Raw genomic sequence first — 22,376 nt, 5'->3', positions numbered from 1 at the left:
CGACTTGCCTGCAAATGAAGCACTGATTCGGGAGCCCCGAGAACTCCACTCTCTGATCTATCCATCCCCCCCTATCCTAGGTAGCTGAATGACCTTAGGAAGGGAGGAGATGTCAGATACCAACACTTTGACCGAAGGTATCCCAGCTGCTCTGGCCACCATTGAAGCTGCTGAGGGGCCAGTCTCTAGTACCGAGCCCACCAATGCTCCGAGCCTGGAGAGGAGCGGAAGATACTCCCGGCGGAGTCCAGGGAAGCAAACTGTAACATGGAAGAGGTGCTCTCCCTGCTCCGCCGTTGCTGAGTCAAATCCATGCTGCCAAGGTCTGAAGAAAGTCCGAGCACCCCTAATGTCCAGGGGACTCATGGCAAGGACCTTGGCGACGCTCTGGGCGGCCTCGAACTCGATCTCATAATGTCCCCGGCCCAGGAGCTGTACATCCAGGATCTTGCCCACATCTGCAAGAAGGCGGGCCTGACGAAGATCCCTGATCTCCCCTCTGCTGGGGCGAGTGCCGACTATACGGCAGATGGTGGAATGAGCCTGGAGGCGTTCCACCTCTGCGGTGAGGCTCGCTTCCTCTTCTGGCGAAAGAGAAAGCCTGATGGGGTTGTCCTCAGGGGCGGGCGAGGGGGCTGCGGATGAGTCCCTCTGAGGTGGGGCGGGAGGAGCCTCCATCAGAGTCTGAAGCTACGGCGAAGGCGAGGCGAAGGCGGGAACCTGCTGGAACCGAGATGCACACAGAGAGGCGGAATACGGAGCGAAAAAGGAAAACAAAACCACGGAAGTCAAAGTATATTTCACTTAGAATAAATATGGTCGATGATGATGAAAACAAAAACCCCTACTACGACGAGTATTCCAACTCCTAAGGTAACATTCATTTCATTTGATTATTTTTATAACAAATTTTATTTAAAACTTTTTGTAAATTTCAAAGAGAGTTTTTATGCATCAAAAGTAGAATTTCTTGGAGAAACTCGCCCTTCCATCTTAAACTGTACTTTATGAATTTTTCATAGTCTTGTGGTATGGGACACAATGATTAATCTTGTGTGAAGGATTCCGATGCATACTTATCTCTAGATTTATGTGAGATAATTTATGATGGTATGGAACACTAGAATTTATTACACACAGAATTTCTTGATAGAATGTCTTTTTGTCATAACTAGTGAAGATACTAGAATTCCAAGACATTAATCTCCTTTGCTTGCAATAAGCAAACACACAACTGGGATGTCACAGAATATCCACGCTTTAGCTGAACGGGACGCTCGGACGCTAGTGTGACATGCTAGTGAATTCGTATCATAGATGACCCCACATTAAAGACTAAGTTTTCGTAGTATTATTGATATAGCTTGAGACCATGCTTGACGGGTGTATGTTGTTGAGATGTAAAAAGTAGTGCCATACTTGCAACTGTGTGTGGTCAAAGTGAAACAAGTGGACTACGCTAGACAACTGCACACGGTCGAAGTGTAATAAGTGGTTTATGCAAATGATGTGCCATGCTAATTGAAGTGTAACAAGTGGTAATACACGCCATGGTAGACGACATGTAAAATGATACTCTCATCAAAGTGTAGCAAGTGGTGAGTGTATGTTGTGTTTGTGCCTATCAACGTTTCATAGTGAGATTAATTGTTGTGGAGATAGCAATTAATTGAAACAACTAATGTATTTACATTTGTGAGACAGGTGATGAGCAATGCATGTGTTGCGCATGGAGAATCTTGTCTATATACTCTCAGATCATTATTATTTCTTATGAGTTATTTTGTTGGCTGTGTGTCAAATCTCCATGGAGCTGCTGCTCTGCGTTCCTTCATATCTCAGTTGCAGTACCCCTCCCCCCCTCTTACAGATACCTCCATTGTGATCAATGGAGTTCAGAGTATGCCTATTGTCGTGCTCGAATAGAGTGGCAACACATGCAGGACAGGATCTTCACCCACTTGGCGTGTCTTCTCCCCAAGACTGATTGCAATTATTCCCCATCCAAACCCACACCCAAGACTCTTCGAATGAAGGGCAGTTCCAATAGTTCCTCCTCCCATAGAGATTGATATGCGGATAGTCACATGGAACATTCACCGTTTAGGGGGGCCTCAGTGCCTTCAGAGGCGAGGCATCCTCAGAGGAGACCTTCATAGAGCAAAAGTTGGGGGACCGACATGGCGCCCAGCTAAGGCTTTCCAGTGGATCCCGAGGAGCACTCCAATCCGCTATCTAGGATGCCAAGTGGGCATTGATATCTCTTTGGAGTAGCAGCTCGCCTCTATTCTTTGGAGCATTCGGAAGAAACTTTTGTACTCGAGCTCTGTGAGGCTATCCTTAGCTAGCCGAGTGGTGGCGGCGAACTAGATCCTTCCTATTGGACCTACTCTCGAGCATGCATTGGTCAGGTACAACGGTTTATCCGGAACTTCTTGTGGGTCGGCAGTGATGGGAGGCCTGCCCAAGCCAAGGTGGCCTGGAGAGTGATCATTCAACCACGATGTAGAGAGGGCCTAGGCATCATTGACCCTGCCATTCAGAGCTGTGCCCTACTGGGCAAAATGATTGTTAGACAACTAACCTTGGAAGGACTTCGTCTTAGCCCGGATTACAGCCTATACCCCGAGCCTTGGGGCGGGGGTGGGGGGGGGGGGGTTGCGCAGAAAAATCACCAGATGGATCTTCACTGAGATGCGGGCCCGCAGATTTAGCTCAACGTTTGAGAACAAATTTGCAACCAATCTACTCCGAGCGTGGGAACACCTAAGGCTGGCCCTTAGGCAATTAGCTCTGATAGCCACAGAGGAGTGTCTTTGGCAACCCTTGATCTGGAAACCCCTGAGCCGTTTACCCGGTGGCCATATGTTGAGGGCCCAACCTTATGTATCATGGGGAGCATTGAGCAGAGGACCCGCCAGGTCCCTTGGAGATTGGCATTGGTGGTCAACTAGCAACTTGTCCAAGGTGCGGCCACCCTTGGGAGTCTCAACGATAATGTCTTTGGGATTGGCCGAGGGCTCAGGAGGTTTGGCAGCAGATTCTCCGCATCTTCATGATGGACAAGACCTTGACCCGTATCATTACATGGGGCACTGTCACTTGGGCCGCCACAGAGGCTGAGGTTGCCAGGGCTTATGAGGAGGAAGGTGGTGGGCTAGCCCTTCAAGTCTCCCACCTTTGCATTTCAACAGTACCACTCCCAATGCCATCTACTAACCACTGAAGACCGGGCTTATGCCAGAGATGGGAGATTTGCATTAGCATTGCAGCTTGGCATGTATGGAGCGCTAGATGCAACGATGCAATCAAGAGTACCCACACTCCGCCTGCGGAGTCCATTAGGAGCATTTGACTCGACATCATCCATACCCTCCACGGTCAGTGGGGGAAGTTACAAGGTGACTCTGACTGCATGCAGAAGCGACTAGAAGCTTTCTTGAGGCTCTAGCGGCCTAGCCCTTTTCTCACAAATAAAGGTACTGATCCCACTTGGCATTACAGACCACCTATGTAGTTATCTCCCCCCCCCTCTCCCCCCCTCCCCCTGTATGAGATAGCCTTCTCCTCATAGAGCGGCCAGCTGGAGGTGAAGTGCATCTTTCTCCACGTTTTGATTATTTGATCCCTTCCCTGTACATGGAGGCAAGTTCGTATCTAGTCCTTCGTGGTTGTATTTAGCGGTTGTTTTTCATTAACTAATAAAAAGATCTTTTTCTCGAAAAAAAAAAAGTGAGGGAAAAGGGAAGCATATATATACTCTCATATGAGCTGGTTGACTCCCTCAAAAACTTCTACATGACCTGAAAAAGAGGAAAATTGGCAGACATCAAAATAGCCATTAACAGGAGATGATATACACTTACACACCCTCTCGGGTCTTGGGGCTAGCCCAAGGCCCAAGGAGCTGCCATGAATGCGAACAGCTCACAGAGATAATCCTTTGGTGAAGAAGTCCGCAGCGTTGTCCTGGGTAGGATAATATTTAAGGATATGTCTCCCTCCAAGATCCGCTCCCACGCAAAGTGATACTGGACCTCTATGAGACTCCCCCATTTGGGGTTGAGCACAATCTTGCCTTACACTTAAGCAATTAACACAGTTAAACAAGTTGAAAATGACACCACAAAATGAAGCTTAACAAAGCTGAAATTGAAATCGCTTGCACACTGCACTAGGGCTGGAAAGGGCCGACCCCCCTTGTAATAGATTGTATTGTGAAGGTTCCTGTTACAAGCTTCACAGGCATTCACATGCCAAACTGTCCATAGGCATTCATGCAAATGAAAACAGCATTGCAAACATGGTTATTGATGCGGTTGATTGCTTCCATAGCTTCCATTTGATTTCACAATCTCACTCCTCGATCCCTCATAGCTAATCAAATGCAACTATGCTCCATTGGCATCCATACACAAACATTGTGTGTGCCAAGACCGAGACATAGGAAATCAATGACTAGTATTCAGATCTTGAGTAAGTGAAAGAGAGCTTAAACGAGCTCTTAGCGCAATTCCGCTTCTTGCATTTGAGTACAACCATCGTATGGTTGATGTCCACGCTTCCAAGGATCCATTTTCACTCTCGATTGAACTTAGGATTTCTGTAAATTAGGGTTTTTAGCAGATATTCGGACTCCAAAATTGGGGCTTTTGGGTGCAAAAGAGAGCCATAGATGTACTATGGTTATCCCAAAATTAGGATTTTTGAAATTTGGGTTTTTTACAGAATTAGGATTCCTAACAGAATTAGGGTTTCTATAAATTAGGGTTTTCAAAAAATTTGGGGATGATAGAATACTTAGGAGGCTCCACATTCATGAATAGAAGAGGAATTTTACAAATTGATGGTTGTATGGAGACTATATAAGTAGAAGATAAGATTTCTCAAGCTTTTATGGCTATGAGAATCATGAAAAAGAAGAAAATCAGCTTTTCCATAAGTGTGTCCAAAAATGAAAAGAGAAACCCCATATGGTTGGTGCCTACTTCTAGAGAGAGGAGAGACAGGGAAGATAAGCTTTTCCAACATGTAGAGGATGAGGAGGGTGCCTATTGGGCCACCCGTCCAAACCATCCCTCCTCTTGACATGTGGGAGACTGTCCCAAGCTCATAACATACCAAAAAAGGTGCCAGAATATATGCATGGCCGACCAAGAGTGGAAACTGATCTAACCTCTTGATGAATTGTCCGTACAAACTTTAATGAAGTGTGAACACCCAAACTCACTTATAACTTGGATAAACACACTTATTAAAGTGTGGACCTACAAAACAAAAAAATTTGCCATTTTCTCATAATAAGAGCAACATAGAGTAAAGTAGTATACTTACCACCTGTCTACATCCCACAAGCGAGGTCAGAAGATAGTTTCACTCACACGGTTCACAAGAGGGCATTCCCAACTCATGAACCACACGCACAATTCATGCATGCAACAAAACAGTTTATACAAAAACAGGTTCAAAACCTTACACGCATAGATACAATGCAAGAATGCACCATGGAACAGTTTCCCATTTCATTTAGCTAGCCATGGTACGATATTCTAGTTTTGGGCGCAGATCAATATCCCCAACCTACATAACCAGCCTACTGGCTCTTGGTGTTGACAACAAATCCTCGACCATGCTAGTCCACCTTATGGAACTCGTCCATAAGATGAAGCGCAGAGAATGCCAAATAGTGGCACTCTATATGCTTGGTCCACGCATAATATACCGTATTCATAGCAATAGCCTAGGAACTATGTTTGTCACATGAGATAACGGTACCGGATTCTTAGCAATAGCCTAGGAATGAGATAAGGGTAGGCTGTCTCGCTGTCAAGAAGTGCAGAAACCTAATTTATAAAAACCCTAATTCAACTAAAACCCTAATTTCATCCGAGAGTACAATGAAGCATTCTTTCATCACTACTTCGACCTCAAGCTGAAAGGAGTCTACAATTGGCAACTGTTTTTTGGGTAAGAGCTTCCTGTCTTCTCTAATCTACTCTACTTGGCCATAAAGGTCTCCTATGTCTCCACCTAGCGCACACATTTGCATGTGCATGGATGCCAGTGGAGCATAGCTGCTTGTGGCAAGACACTGGAAATTAGGAAGTGACATTCTTCTTCGAAAGAAGCTATGGATTTAACCTCTTCAACGACATAACTTATTTGAAGATGTTTTCATATGCATGGATGTCATTGGAAATCTAGCAAGCATTGCCCATGAAGCTTGTATGTAATCTACCTTGGTAATACAATCAAGTTACAAGGGGGGTCGGCCCTTTCAGTCCCTATTGCAGTGTCATTTCAATTTCAGCATTGCTATCTCATTTGGTTTTGTGCCATTTCATCTTGTTTAATAGAATTAATAGTTTAAGTGTGTGACAAGATTGTGCTCAGCCCTACTTGGGGTTATTTCATTGGTATCAGAGCCTAGGATCTTCCTCCTTTCTGTGAGGAAGACGATCCTATTTGCATACACTAACTGTTAGTGCTTTTAAACACTATGGAAAGCCATTAAGGTAGCGGAGTGAATGTATACTAAAGAAGGAAAGCCCGTGGAGAACAAGTTGTTGAAGATGTACACCATGGAACTCATGCAAATGATCAACACTATGCTGAAAATGTATCTCATGCATCCCATGGTGATTATGAACATGAGGGACAGCCATCCCGTAGCAAAGGGAAAGACCGTGGTGATTGTGTAAATGAGGGACAGCCGTTCCGCAGTAAAGAGAAGGTGCAAGACTCTAATGTACTTGATGCTATGCATGCTGAGATGGAAAATCTCAAGAGGCAGCTACATGAGAAAGATGCCCAATTGAAGAGATTGCATGAAGATCCGGAAGTTAAGCAGGTATTGGATGCACAAAGGCACCCAGCTTTTGTAAATGATGCCTTGGAAACTGTTGCACTTGAATTGGGTGTCAAACCAAGAGAGATGGCACACTCTTTTCTCTTTGATCATGGTGATGTGGTGGAGGGAAAAGAGGGTGAGCTTATGTTCAAAAAGCCACCTCGTCTAGACCTCTTGGAGCCGCTTCCGCAAAGCTGAAATCTACACTTCCACAAGAGAGGAAAGAGGTGATAGTAACCTCTCGTTTCTTCCACTACTCATGGTATCCCATCTCACACGCATTGTTGAGAAAATTCTGAAAATTAGGTTTTTGCAAAAATTAGGGTTTTACATAGGCGCCAATCCCATGAGAGAGAGAGAGAGAGAGAGAGAGCAAGAGGATAAACCTTGGCCCAATTCTCGCAACAGATTATCATTGGGTCACCTCCCAGGCGTCCATACCTCTCCCAAGAGTGGGAGGGTGGCCAAGCCTTGGCTAGGTGCCCAGATTCATGTCCATGCCCAAACTCACTTGCAAGCTATCCATCCATAGTTTAATGAAGAGTGAACGAAAGTCACTTATAACTTATCCCCCGCACTTAAATGAGGTGTGGACTTGCAAAACAACAAATTTAGCCATAACTCTTAAATAAAGAAACATAAAGTTTAGAGACACACCTACCACCTCTCTACAGCCCACAAGCTCGGTCAAAATACAGATTCCCATGCATGGTTCACGAGCGGGCCTCCCCTACCCATAAACTACACGTAGGGTTCATGCAAGCAATAAAACAATGCACACAAAAAACAATTTCATACATGCAAGTATGCCATGCATAAGAATGTATTGGACAGTCTCCCTTTCATTTAGCTTGTAAGAAACGGTCATTCCAGGCATAGATATTACATCTCCAGGCCAACCGGAATACCATAATCCGGGCATGGGCACAGACCAAAATCCCCAGCTTCTCATGTCCAACCTACTGGCCCTTCGTGGTGTAAGAATCAGACCCCTACCATGAGGTGCTAGTCCACATAACCATTGGCGTAGACATAACACCCCTATCATAAAGCGTCATGTCCACACAATGAAGTCCGTCCATAGGTCCTGAAGCATAGAGAATGCCCAACTAGTGACAACCCCCCCCCCCCCCCCCCCGGCCCGCGGCTTCTAAGCAGTTGACCGCAACTGAAAATCTTCCAAGTATGCTTCTCGAAGTTGCAAATACTCCTGGAAGTATACCTCATCCATCCATTTAGCATCCATGGGTGAATAATTTTTGAACTTCACAAGGTAGCGTCTTTGAGGTTTGCCACCTGCAAGCTTACACTCCTTGTTAAACACAATCTGCTCTGGTTGTAACATCTCTTCGAGCTCATCCACTTCTAGTGAATCTTCCACAATCGGCTCTTTAGGCTCCGGTCCTACATATTTACGCAAAAGGCTTACATGAAACGCATTGTGAATCTTCCAATGATTCGCCAGAGCCAACCGAAAAGCCACTTCATTGATCTGTTCAATGACTTTGAATGGTCCATAGTACCTGATACAGAGCTTAGGACACATCCCCTCTTTTCCAGGCCTTCTTGTAAGTCTGGCTTTCTCGAATTTTAGCAATACCCAATTGCCTTCTATGCTTATATGCAACCTTTTATGCTTCTCTTGAGAACGCTCAATGGCTATCCGGACTTGTGCAAAGGCAATATCAAGGTCCCTAACAAATTCATCGGCGGGAAATATCTCATCCTTTGTACTAAGTATGGGTGGCAATACCACTTTGCCATACATGATCTCAAATGGGGCCTTTCCTATAGAAGCATGCACTCTGTTGTTATAAGCAAATTCCACAAGTGGCAAATACTTCTCCCAATAACTTTTTTGATTGGCCACATAGCATTTAAGCAAATCTAATACGGCTTAATTTGCAGCTTCACTTTGTCCATCCGTTTGAAGATGATATACTGATGAAAAATTCAGCTTAGTGCCCATATTTTCGAAAAGAGCTCTCCAAAAGAGACTCGTTGTCCTGGGATCTCTGTCCCCCACAATTGATTTGGCATATACCATGATACTTAAACACCTGTGACACAAACATTCTAACCATATGCTCAGCCAGGCAAGAAGTGAGCTTGCTTGGTAAACCTGTGCACAATAGTCCATATTGCATCATTTCCATACTGTGCACAAGGTAAATCCATTATAAAATCCATGGCAATGCTTTCCCGTGGTTGGTTTGGAACGGCAAAGGCTGAAGCAAACCGAGAGCCTTTTGCCTATTGAATTTCACCTTTTGACAAGTGATACATGCATGTACATGTACCTCTATGTCCTTCTGCATACTAGGCCAAAAGAAATACCATTCAGTCATATGTGTGGTAGGCATGATGCCTCTATGACCAACATATGAAGGAGCATGGCACTCATCCAAAACCTTCATGTCTGACACTACACATAGGCAATTATCTCTCATAAGAAAACCCTCTTTAGTCACGTATGAGACATGTGCATGATAGCCATCAAATCAGTCCAAATAGTGGCAGAATCAGCATTTGTATGATACAAACCACGCATGGCAGACAAATTCCTGTGGGAGACAACCGAAATAGCTGCTATATACAGCTTTCGTGACAATGCATCTGCCACTACATTCTTCTTTCTTGGGATGTGCAAAATCTGAAAATGAAACATAGAGGAAATTGGCCATCCTCATGTTTCTCTTAAAGCTTAGTTTGCACCAGGAAATACCGCAAACTTTGGTGATCCGTCTTAACTGTAAATTGAAATATGAACCTCGTGAAGTATGAGCATAAACCAAGAAAATTGCAAATCTCATGCACAGATTTAGGTTTCGGCCAATCCTTAATGGCTTGGATCTTTGCAGGATCCATTCGTACGCCATCTTTTGACACTATGTGTCCAAGATAGTGAATCTCTGAGAGGAAAAATTCACTCTTTTTGCCATTAACCATGAGCTTGTGTTTCCCCAATTCATCAAAGACCACTTTCAAGTGCATCTTATGTTGTTTCTCATCTTTCGAAAACACCACAATTTCATCGAAAAAGACGCCTCTAAATGCTCTATGATTTCTGAAAATCTAGTCCATCATTTGGTTAAAGGTAGCTGAAGCATTTGTGGGCATAACCAAATACTCATAGAGCCCAAAAGATGTATGAAAAGATGTCTTATGTACATCATGAGGCATCCCTTTCACTTGATGGTAACCACTCTTGAGATCAACGTGACTGAAACATGACGAACCATCCACTTTGTCCAAGATATCATCAATCCACGGAATAGAAAACCGATTTTTGATGGTTATCTTATTGAGTGCCCTATAATCCACGCACATATGAAATATTCCATCCTTCTTTTGTACAAGAACAAGTGAATATGGCAAGGAGCTTGGTCGCACTAAACCCTTCTCTAAGAGTTCACCAACTTGCTTCATAATCTCCTCTTGTTGGCAAGCACTCACACGACATGCCGACCTATTAGGAGGTGAACTATCTGGCACCAATTCAATACGGTGATCCCATGGCCGTATAGGAGGCATTTCACTCAGCAATGCATCGGCAAAGCAATCTCTATACTCACTTAGAAAATTCAGCCTATCACAAGTAAGAGAATCTACATGCACATTGCTATGTTCCACATCATCACGTACAAAAACCTAGTACGAAGAAACACTCTTTTTGATTGCTTTATTTATTTGTACATGTGATACAACGGGGATAGTGTCACCCGATTCGCCTACATCTATAAGATGCTCTTGGCCTTTGTACATAAAAGAAAGTTTATTTGTTTTATAGTTCTTGTGGGGTTCAAGGCATACATGCCACGGTTTGCCAAGCAACAAATCACATCCATTGAGAGGTGCAATGAGGAAGTTCTCATGCTCGAGATAACCGTGGATGTGAATTCGCAACTTTTCAATGAGAGGAGTAACCTTGATATCCTTCTCAACAAAAGCTGAACATGCATAAATTTCTAGTCCCATGTCTCCCACTTCAATCCCCAAGGCGGCAGCCATTTGGGTGGAGACGAAGTGTTGGTAGAGCAGTCATCAAACATGAGTAAGGTATGCTGATCCTTGAGCTGTCCCCATGCCTTGCATACCATTCTATCTTTGTTTGCATGACTCGTATATTACCTTGCACATCTGGCACCATATTTACATGCAATTTGGGCTCTTCTTCCTTCTTGCCTTTGTTATTACTCTGAGGCGATATGTGGTCTTTGCTACCACATTTGAAGCACTTGCCTTCATGCATGTATTGCACTCTTTGTTGCGGTGACAAACCAAATGTGCCCTTCTTATGCCAAGGCTTCTTCTCCTTATTATTTTCAGCTTTCAGGGCATCCTTGGCATCCTTAAAATCCTTCTTAGGTGGCTGTCCACCTTTATGCAAGTAGTGACCAGCTTTGTCCTTGCCTTTTCCCATGCTCATATCAATCTTAGATTGCACCCATTTAACATTGAGTTGCTCCGTGGCCAAAGCTGAATTTATGAGGTGTTGTAAAGTCTGATTGGGGTAAATTTCAAGCCCATGTTGATAGATGGGTTGAAGGCCCGACTCAAACTTTCTCTTCTTCTCCTCTTCATCTATCTTTATAAAGGGAACCACTTCCAATAGTACTTTCCACAAATTTAATACATAAGAAGTGATTGATTCCCCTTCCTTCTAGCCCAACCAATCCCACTTTTTGTGTATGTTCTTCGCAAAATTGGGCGGTAGAAATTGGGTATAAAATTTGTTTTAAATTCAGCCTATGTAGTAGCAATGGTGTTGCCGGAAAGCTTATCGGCCAACCACCAATGTGCTGCAATCTCCTTAAGTCTACGGGTAGCGACCAAGTTCACGTGAAAACGTGGCAAAAATCAGCACCAATCAGCAACTCCAGGTCTAGACGCCTCAACTCTACCATGTCAAAGGGCAGTGGACAGATGTAGACGAATGACAAAAATGCTAAAGCTCCAAGTGAGAGATGAGAGAAAACAACAAAATGCTGATGTGCTAATCCTCAAGAAAAAGATGGATACAAGCAGCCCGTAGGCAAGGAGTGGTCTCCATAGGCAAAGGGCTGCAGGTGCTCACCAAATGACCAAAAGCAATGATGAAAAGTGAGAGGAAAGGGTAACATATATATTCCATATGAGCTGGCCGACTCCCTCATAAACTCCTACACGACCTGAAAAAGAGTAAAATAGGCATAAAAAGCCATAAAAAGGGTGGGCAAACAACATCAGAGGCCCAATAAAAATAGGGAAAAATATTGGAAAATATGGGGGGGGCGGTGCGTGAGCATGGGAAGGGCACCTGTAGACACCAAAATAGCCATTAACAGGAGATGATATATGCTCATTGCTAACGCACCTAAGGTGGACATCGCACGCAAGGGGAGGGGGGGGGGGAGGGGGGGGGTTGTGTGTGTGTGTGTGTGTGTGTGTGTGTGTGTGTTGAAAAAGCATTTGTTGAATCCTTCACCCTCATGTTGTTATTGCGGGTGACAGACGTGCTCAATTTTGTAAGCCTCTCTATATGAGTAGCTATCATGGTGAGCAACCGGGCACCCAGCACTCAATGGTGTGGCCAAATGGTTAGGAGACAGCTTATGCAAACTTGGCACTCTACCAAGTAGGATGCATTGTAAGGTATTCACAGACCACCCCAGTTCGTGAAGACTTTACAATGCATGTTTGTGCAGGGTATGTTACCACCATTAGTGAACGCTAGACAACAAAACAAGCGCACTCTTCTTGGGTTCCGAGGCTCGTTCAAGCGTCTAGACGGTCTGAAATAACCGTGGGAGTTGCACAAATTCCCTACAATACTAAATTGTAGTCAAATATAGTTGCAGTCGGATGATATGGTCGTTGGTCATTTTGGACCAAGTCATGGGATGGGCGATGTGGGTGACCTGCATATATGCAGACCCTGGACACCATCAAAGCTCCTTATCAGAGAACACGTGTGGACGGACAACCATCAGTTTGTAATCAAGGTTTGCCAGCACAAATATTGTTTACTCTACAACTCAATGCTTTGTATTATGAAGATCAAGCTTCCACTATTGTGTTTCATACAACCATTTTGTATGCAAGAATCCAACACAATACAAGAAAGCATGCAAGAAAGTAGGGAAGAGGGATAGCTCACAAGTATCCTATTTCAAGGGAATGAATGTGTATTGCTTAATGACAAATATGTCTTATATACAAATGACTAGCTTTAAAACAATCCATTGTTGGCACTAGTTATAGTTCTAAGCAACTGTGTACATGAAGTTTATCACTTCCCCATTTGGCATTAAGGTTAGGGTAAGACCGCTTTATAAAGTCCAACACCGTCTTACAAGAATTGGGCCTTTGCTATATGAGGGTAGGATGGCAAAGCGCCTTACGGTAGGTCGGGCCAATGAAACCATGTTAACCTGCAAAGTAAATAACACCTAGTCTCTTTACATTCCCCTTCGCCATTGTTCTTTGTGAGAGACCATATACGTTGTGGATGTGTCCTGCATTCCCATGGTCTAAATATACTTCTTCTTGCAACTCACCATGTAAGAACATTCTTTACATCCATCTCATGCAAAACCCAAACTTTTGACGATGCATATAGACCAGTTTGGCAACCTTTGTTCATCATCGAGTGCATTGTATTCAAGCACTCTTGTAAAGAAGACATCCTCCCTCAAGGGTCTAGTTCCAATAGGACAACCTTTTGCAAGCCCAAAAATATTATCATATAAATCACTCATTACGTTCATACTAGGCTAAAAAGGTGACTACCCATTCGCAAGGCTGGTTTACATATGCTTAGGCTGACAAAAACTGGTTCAAAACTTTCACAAAATTGCCAGATTATGTCCACATGTCACAAAATTAATCAGTGTATGTGACAATGAGAGCGCATACGTTATGGTCTATACTTGCAATAAGAAAATGAAAGATGTTGCATACATGCACCTCTTTTATCTCTCTCAGTCAAAAATAAATTACTAGCACTAGGCTCCAAAATTGTGAGATAAACAGCCCACTTCTTCTGCAGCTGTTTGACTAGCATCTACCTGCATCTGCTTGTTGCAGTTTGCAAGAGCTTTAAGAGCAAACAGAAATAATACTAGGCACAAGTTGTCAAGAAACATAAATTGTCCCAAAAAAGCAGTCTTTAGCTAAACTTTATTTGCAGAATTTTTAAAGCAATAACCCTCTAATCTATGCAGCATGATGGTTGAACAAGGGGCATAAAAATCTTTGCTCGAGTAGAAAGAAACATAAGAAAAAATTGCAGGTCCTCAATCGCATACATTTTGCTTATGGGGATGGACAAGGCTTTCACGTATTTTACAGCCTGTTTTAACTCCCTTATGGCGTGGAAATTTTTACCTACACCATTCATTGCGAGCCACTAAGCCTTACCACTAGACTACAAATATTAAAAACTGCCCAATAGCATGTCAACCTACCCGTTTCTGCAAGTATGCCTCCCGGCCACGCAAACGAAGATACTCTCTTAAGCTTTCATAATCCGATGACTTTTCAACCAGTTGTTCTGTTGTCATATCGTTTAGTAAAAAGCAGTACCTGTCACAAAACACCACCCAGCTGTGTGACATTAAACCAACAACATTTTTTAACAAACGTAAGTTTACTCACTGTTGCACTTTTGCCACCAATGCTTCCAAGTTCCATTCCTCTTTAGGTGAAGCAGGGTCAATATTTGACTGAAAAGCCACAAATTGGGAGGAGAAAATCAAAACCAGCTAGCTGCAGCTATGTGAACACAATTGTAAAGTTTTCTGCATAAAAAAGAAACATGCATGCACGCACACGCGCACAAAGAGTACCAAAACTAATATCCACCATCTCCCTGAAATTTCAGTACCTCAACAATGTCATCCATCGTAAGTTCCGCATACTCAATCATCTGGGATTGCAAATCATCAGCTTCAAGTGCCCTCCTGCGTTCAGCATAGACACGTTCACGCTGACTATTCAGTACTTCATCATACTCATAGAGCTGCTTGCGAATCTCAAAGAAATAGTTTTCCACTTTTCGTTGCGCTTCATCCAATGCTTTTGTCAACATCTTCGATTCTATTGGCAGGTCCTCCACACGAAAAGCCCGCATCAAACCCTGCACGATCAAAACTCAACCAAGGCATTGGACTTTGAGCCTCAATTTCCACCGCATCAAGCCTTGAAAGCCAATTATTAGATAAATCAATCTTGGAATCCAGCCCCTAAATTTTCATAGTCCACATCTGAAACATCAACTGAATCATATACTCTCCTTACCCTCAAAATCTTGCAGTTCAGATCTCTACCTGGATCCGATCACCACCAAATATGCGGAAGATGTTGTCTTCAAGACTCAAGAAAAACCTTGAGCTCCCTGGATCTCCTTGCCTACCACTGCGCCCACGTAGCTGATTGAAATGAGCAGTAACATCAGTCACTTAACAACCTAAAAAAATGGTTTCATACTTTGAGAGCCGCAAATTGCAATGAAAACGTCCAGGCATGTAGCTTGACCAAGGTGAAGAACAGAAATACCAAGTGCTCTGCTAGTGTGCTAGCATCATTTTAACAAGGTACAACATGCAAACCTGGTTATCTATACGCCGAGACTCGTGCCTTTCAGAACCAATAACATGAAGTCCCCCTGCTGTGACAACCTGCATGCCATGTCTTTCTTCTGGTCAATAACAATGCATGAAATACTTCCATGTCAGGCTAATTGTTCTCTGCCTTATAAATTCAAAGCAGTTACACATCTCCTCCCTGCCCGTCAATCAGGGCCCATCAAGGTCACCCATCAGGGATGGACTGGCAATCTCACCCTGCGCAATGCATGGGCAAGGAGAGTTATATAACCAGCCCAGATTAATATGAATAGAATGTACAAAAGTAACTAAATCTCTCCAGTCTTAAGGAAAAATACTGGATAACATACAGTAGAGATTATCACCTTTTCCCTTTCCTCATCAGTAAATGTTTTGTATTCCTTAACCAATGCCTCGAAGGCTATTCTGAGTTTGGATATGACAGCATCCTCTGCTGGGCCCTGAAATATCATTAACAAACTCCTGTTTCAGGATATGACTCCATACACAAGTTGGCTTGTCAGTCAACACAACCTAAAAATTTATGCTACAAAGTTCAGTGTGTATGTCAAAAACCTTCTCACATGCATAAGACAAACGATCCTCCGCCTCACGCTCTGTTAAAGACTTCTGTCCCCATGCCTCAACAGCTGTTTGAACAGCATCAGTCACCAAAGAAGAACTCTCTTCCGATAGCTCACTAGGGAAAAGGATTGGGTTAACCTGGTAAAAATTGCCATGGCTTTGAACAAGTTAGGATCACATGACCAAGCGTGTGAAAAATTGAATCTGTCAAAATAAGCAAACGGTTACCTTCCAAGTCCTTTTTGGAGGCAGCTTACGACCTTTCTGGAAAGGAATTTCGTCATCAGTAAGCTGGACAATTCTGCCAATGCAAGAGCAGGAATTTTGAGATGGCAATTAATAGCCTATAATTTGAAGAGGAAAAGCCAACGAAGGAGGGGTTGATATCAAAGCATGATTGCAGGTTTTGAAAAAGAAAGCACAGCGACAGAGGCTGGAAGTCCTGCAGAGGACTTAGAAATTGCTAGCATCCACAATGCATGAAATGCTGAATGCTTATTCAAAGTGGCCTTTGCCTACAGTGAAGGTAAGCCTCCCAATAATTCATTAGGCATCCAATGCATTCACAGAGATACAAGCTCATAATGTGATTTCATGGGAGAGATGTTATCAATACACACACACACTGTCATTCCCAAGTATAGGCTTACAAGTGATGATTGAAGCCTTAAAAAAGAATGCAGCAACAAGGGTTGATGTGATTAAGCATTCAAACTCTGCATTAAACAGACCAAAGTCCCCCTTCTCACGCACTTGCACAGTATGTTTGCTTGAAATCCCTTTTTTTCTTGCCAGAAAATTGAAATCCCTTTTCACATCACACCATTCTGGATACAGAGGGTTCTAAGCCTCAAGTAGACAGCAAGGAGAACAAACACAAGCGACCTTATCTTTCATGGAGTTAGCTGCAGTAAACAACTATGATCGGTATGCATGCCACAGCATATGGCGTCCTACGGGCTTTGTCACATGCATTTAGGATGTCTATGAGCAATCTCTTTGCCTCATCACACAACTTTCAGATAAACACATCCGAGACATAGAACTGTTGAGGAAACACTAAGAGTTCCATGTACAAAGGGTTTAAAATCCAAAACAAGAGAGAGAGAGAGAGAGAGAGAGAGAAAGGAACAATTCATGCTGCATTGCTCAAGGTGAGAAAGGCCTAGACTGTAACCAAAGATTCCAGACCAGAAATCAAAGACCTGACAGACATATGTGGTGAGCAAAAGTTTACCTAGGCATAAGAAATTCTCGCAATTTTAGCTTAGCCATGAAGTCAGGATTACCACCCAGAATGATGTCAGTTCCTCGTCCTGCCATATTTGTGGCTATTGTCACAGATCCTATTCGACCACTTTGAGAAACTATCTCTGCCTCTCTCTCTGCATTCTCAGGTTTTGCATTCAGAACCTGGAACACACCAGCACCTTTGTGAGCAAACCTGGAAATCATAGAAATTATTAGCCCCTTCCCAATCATTATTTCAAGCTAGGAGCCAGACACAGATTAAGATAAGAACCCTCACGGTCACAGTACATCAAAACTCTCCTATGATCCATCTTGAGAATGTTTATGATAGGCAGTCATAGGTTGATCCCTTCCACTAGCTAAATTCCTGAGCTACCCCCCCATCTCTTCCTTGCATCCTTTTCCCGTGATAATTTCCCCTTTCCTTTACCTACACTAGCACCTGAACCTCCAACTTGCGCTCTTTCTTCTTTTGAAATATTCAGGTGTAGATATATTGATGATAATCACTGCATATCATCATGCTATGACACTCCTAGTGAGCTGGGAAGCCATCCTATCATCCCTAACATAAAGGGGACTTAGGAGCATACCCAAGGCTTCTTTGCTGTGGCAGTTACAACTGTACTTCTAGAAATACAAGCTTACTTAAGATCCACTCGGAGATCTATAACTCAGGCACTAAATTCAAAAAAAGTATGTAAGATCTTTACGCTTGTGTCCAAGGATAGAACATTGCCTTGGATTTTTTGTTCCCCTTTTCTTTTTTGCCAATTGGCCTTAGGCCCAAGATCCTCCCGTAGTTATTGTTTTCACCGCCTGTAGGCACTTTTTTATCTTCCAGTAGGTGATGCCACCGAAGAAGCACCTTGTGGGGTTTTGAACCCAGAAAGTCCTGGTCCTAGACAAGCACAAATTGCCTTGGCGTTGCTCTTACTTAAAAAGCAAGGCTCAAATTATTTCCCTATCCCTTATGGCAGAAAAAATTTGACTTAGTTTACGATATTTACACCACGAGATCCAGAAACTTGAACAACAAAACAAATAGCTTCAATCATTGGTTTTTTGACAAACTCAGGGTGGCTTCAAAACATCTGCCCGCCTCAACCCTTGCCAAAAAGCTTCCACTGTGGCTGCTGATGCATCTGAGGGTAGGGCAACCTCCAAGGGCCGCCTGATCTGGTGGTAGTCCTGGACCGTGTGAAGCTACCCTCGGAAACAGCTCCAACTCTTCATTTCAAACCAATGAAAGTTTCAACGGGTAGGGAACAGCAAAGCCCTTGCTGTTCTCAGTAGGAACAGAGAGTCTGACTGCCTCTGCTACATGGTGATGGACAGCTCAGATTGCCTGACTGCTACAGAATGCAAGCCTCCTGAGAGAAAAGCTGGTAAAATATGCATTGATAGGAGATAAAAATTCTGGTGTGAGTTATATTCTCAACAGGAGCCCTTTCTCTGCTTAAATATGGGAAAACATTAATACAAGCTGTCACTAAGGTTCAGGGGTTTGAAGTTTGTAATACGCAGCACAGGATGCTCTTGCATCCAAGTGTTCTTTCTTTCTTTCACATTTTTTGGGTTTATGTAAAATTGATGTGATGATCCTGACAAACAATTAGTATTGATAAAAGGTTCACTTTGTTTAGAAAAATATCCCACTTCACTTTGAAGACAAATACTGAAGCAATTCAGTCACCTGATAAGGAATTTCCACTTCATCTAGCTGCTTGGCGAGAGCTTCACTCTGCTCCACACTAGTTGTTCCAACCAAAACTGGCCGTCCAGTCTTATGCATTCGAGAAATCTCCACCACCACTGCGCGCCACTTGCCTGTCGCTACCCTGAACACAACATCCGATTCATCCTGCCATCATCACAAAAAAATTTATAGCAAATGTGATCAATAAGTATTGAGTACACATGTTGACAAAACAAGAGTTTCCTTCAAAACACCTGAGAATTTCTTTATTAGATCAATTATAATATGCCTTGACACGCTTGCAATGAAACGATAGAGAACAGATGACAAGTACAACTCCAAAAGGAGAAAACACCATTCACCTTTCTTATCATAGGCTGATTTGTTGGAACAACTGTCACACTCAATTTGTAAATTTTCTCAAACTCTGCACTTTCAGTGGCAGCTGTTCCAGTCATTCCACATAGATTTGGGTACTGAATCAAGCTTGCATTATCAGGCTAAGAGTTCAAGTCCTACACCATGAGTACACTACTTGAAATCTTAGCATCATCCAAAGATAATTCCCTTTACCTGAAGGAAAAAATTTTGGTAGCTTATAGAGGCTAGAGTCACTGTCTCGTTTTCAATGGGCAAGCTCTCCTTTGCTTCAATCGCTTGATGTAATCCATCGCTCCATCGCCTACCCTGTAGCATGACATAAGAGACAGAGGTATTAACTTTCTTTGCATATTTGCAAAGGAGAAACTTGAAACAATAGCAAGTCTTCAGAAACACAGCTTCTTTGGTATATATAGGTTAACACTCTGCACCTGCACTCAGACAGACCCCCCTACAAAGACACTTACAAACAGGTAGCTTAAAGAGCAACTGCCTACATTTGAAATGCTTTGGTTCAATGACATGGTATGAAAAGGTGAACTAATTGAATAATCTAATTGTCATAAACCAAATTTGAGGGCTTACAAGTAAGTCAAAAGGGCATGATGCACTAATCAAGGTCTTAAAAGGGAGGGCATCCACTTCTTGTGAGCCAGTTAGACCATTTATGCATCATCCTCTTAAATCTTGCTCGGTGTTACCAAGTAAAATCCACCTATTCTTGAGAGTGAAAGTGTAACCAGAACTAAAATCCTGATGGCCATTAAACCATTGACTTTGTACCATTTTTGTATTCTGTGTACTGCCACTTTGCAATCTCCACCTCAAGACCACCAACCCATTACTTAGGCCATGATCAATTTTTTTTATTACCTGTCACTTCAGCATCTTGCAAGTAACTCCATTGTTGACACTTTCACTCACTTCTGCCTTGAGTGTGTTCTTTCCTGCTGCATGACTAACACCGGCATTCATGCACCCTCACAAAACTTTCTTGTTCAGAGCAACAGCTAATCCAATACAAGCAGTACTCTGACCCAAAATCTCTTAACAAACATCAAAACAAACCATTGAGAGCTTGCACACATGAAAACTCCCAGCTTTTCAGTGATTCCCGGTTTAAAATCCACAATAACTTCAGCAATGAAGTAAAACTAGACAGCTAATGCATGCACCTTTTAAGAAGCAAAAAATATTCTTGTAAATATTGATATAAACCTTCAATTATTCCGAATATACCCAACCTTAGAAATTGAGAAAGTAATTCCACTTATTTAACCAACAAACAAGGGAACGATTTGCAAAGAATACAAATACACAGGAAAATTTTGAAAATTTAAAGCTCCACTGATAGCATAACTACTAATACAAGGAACTTTGCAAGTTTTGATTTGAATCCAGAAAAAACAAAGTAGGAAGGATATATATATATATATATATATATATATATATATATATATATATATATATATATATATATATATATAGAGAGAGAGAGAGAGAGAGAGAGAGATGATATGTTGGAAACATGGATCCTCGCACTTCCTGGGAGTTCACCCATCCCACTTATGTTCCTACACAAGCGCGCTCCTTTTAAGAAGCAAAAAAATCTTCTTGTAAATATTGATATAAACCTTCAAACATTCCGAATATATCCAATCTTAGAAATTGAGAAAGTAATTCCACTTATTTAACCAACAAACAAGGGAATGATTTGCAAAGAATACAAATACACAAGAAAATTTTGAAAATTTAAAGCTCAACTGATAGCATAACTACTAATACAAGGAACTTTGCAAGTTTTGATTTGAATCCAAAAAAAAACAAAGTAGGAAGGATATATATATATATATATATATATATATATATATATATATATATATATATATAGAGAGAGAGAGAGAGAGAGAGAGAAAGAAAGAAGAAAGAAAACTATATTAACGTCATTTAGAGGCCACATCGGACCTATAGGACTAATCAGATACATCCATGTGATTACATTCCACTTCGGGGGCAACAAAATGAAAATAGAGATAAAACTAGAAATAGTTCAAATTCCCTACATGACCGTAGGAGAGAGAGAGAGAGAGAGAGAGAGAGAGATGAAATGAAATGAAATGATATATAACGTCTTCAGAAGGCCAAAATGACCTATTAGACCAAAAAGGTTACAACAATTGGTGGATCTGATACAATGTCTGTGTAAGAAAAGCTAAAAACAACTAAACAACTAACTGAAACTGAAACAACTATGAGAGAGAGAAAAAGAGAGAAAGAGAGAAAATATGTTGGAAACATGGATCCTCCCACTTCCCGGGAGGTCACCCATCCCACTTATGTTCCTACGCAAGCGCGCTTAACTGAGGTGTTCCACAAATTGGTCTAGCCATCCAAACTCCAAAACCTCAAGGTGCTAGGTGACCATAGTTGCCATACGTTTTTAAAACGGGAAGTTTTATAGGAGTTTTATACTTTTAAAAACGTTTTCTATTTTTGAAGAAGTTTTTTAAATAAGTTTTTTATTCATTAATTTTTTAAAGCTGTAATTATGGCCTATATCTATAGTTTTTAAGCCTAGGATGTTGGAACCACAGATTTCATGTATAAAAGTTACCCTTGTGCATGAAAACAATGACCAAGGAACCACAGATTTAAAGTCCTTCTAAGTTCTCGCATTAGGAGAAGATACATCTTCATTGACTTTAATATTGATTTACACATCATGATCAGATGCCTCAACCTCTGAATCTGTGGTGTAAGTAGATGAATCATCCGAATCATCTGAATCATCCAGATCTGCCTCCTCTATCTGTGCTGCAACACTCTGACTCGTGCCAACTCGAGCACTAGATCTCGCTGCTGATGAACTGGTTGTGTCCTGAACTCGGGCTCTGACTCTCGAATGACTCCGCGTGGTGCGAATCGGTTGCATGGCCTCCTCGTAGAGCATAGCATAAATGTCTCGCTCATCTGGTGGGATCTCTGGAATTTCCTTCACCTTCTCGATGTCGATCAAGTCGAC

The 22,376-nt window shown here is 42.4% G+C and overlaps 1 protein-coding gene across 4 annotated transcripts in view; it reads right to left on the bottom strand.

The window, feature by feature from the left end:
* The window catches only part of LOC147627983 (protein translocase subunit SecA, chloroplastic-like), a 118,589-nt gene that overhangs the window by 19,878 nt on the left and 76,335 nt on the right, over nt 1–22,376 (bottom strand). For 3 of the 4 annotated variants that reach the window (XM_086814951.1, XM_086814952.1, XM_086814953.1), the window contains exons 7-18: nt 19,547–19,660; nt 19,336–19,449; nt 18,971–19,138; nt 17,261–17,436; nt 16,252–16,324; nt 16,015–16,161; nt 15,804–15,899; nt 15,442–15,510; nt 15,160–15,261; nt 14,718–14,969; nt 14,489–14,556; nt 14,299–14,416 (exon numbers count right to left, since the gene is read on the bottom strand). In XM_086814951.1, coding sequence (XP_086671077.1) covers nt 14,299–14,416; nt 14,489–14,556; nt 14,718–14,969; nt 15,160–15,261; nt 15,442–15,510; nt 15,804–15,899; nt 16,015–16,161; nt 16,252–16,324; nt 17,261–17,436; nt 18,971–19,138; nt 19,336–19,449; nt 19,547–19,660 — 1,497 coding nt within the window. The remainder of the gene's footprint in view (nt 1–14,298; nt 14,417–14,488; nt 14,557–14,717; nt 14,970–15,159; nt 15,262–15,441; nt 15,511–15,803; nt 15,900–16,014; nt 16,162–16,251; nt 16,325–17,260; nt 17,437–18,970; nt 19,139–19,335; nt 19,450–19,546; nt 19,661–22,376) is intronic. The other variant, XR_015268358.1, reaches the window with a different exon arrangement.

Source organism: Cibotium barometz, chromosome 20 (assembly GCF_041138505.1).
Source record: "Cibotium barometz isolate CiBa-2024 chromosome 20, ASM4113850v1, whole genome shotgun sequence".
In the NCBI taxonomy this organism is placed as follows: Eukaryota; Viridiplantae; Streptophyta; class Polypodiopsida; order Cyatheales; family Cibotiaceae; genus Cibotium; species Cibotium barometz.
This window is presented reverse-complemented; position numbering and strand designations above follow the sequence as displayed.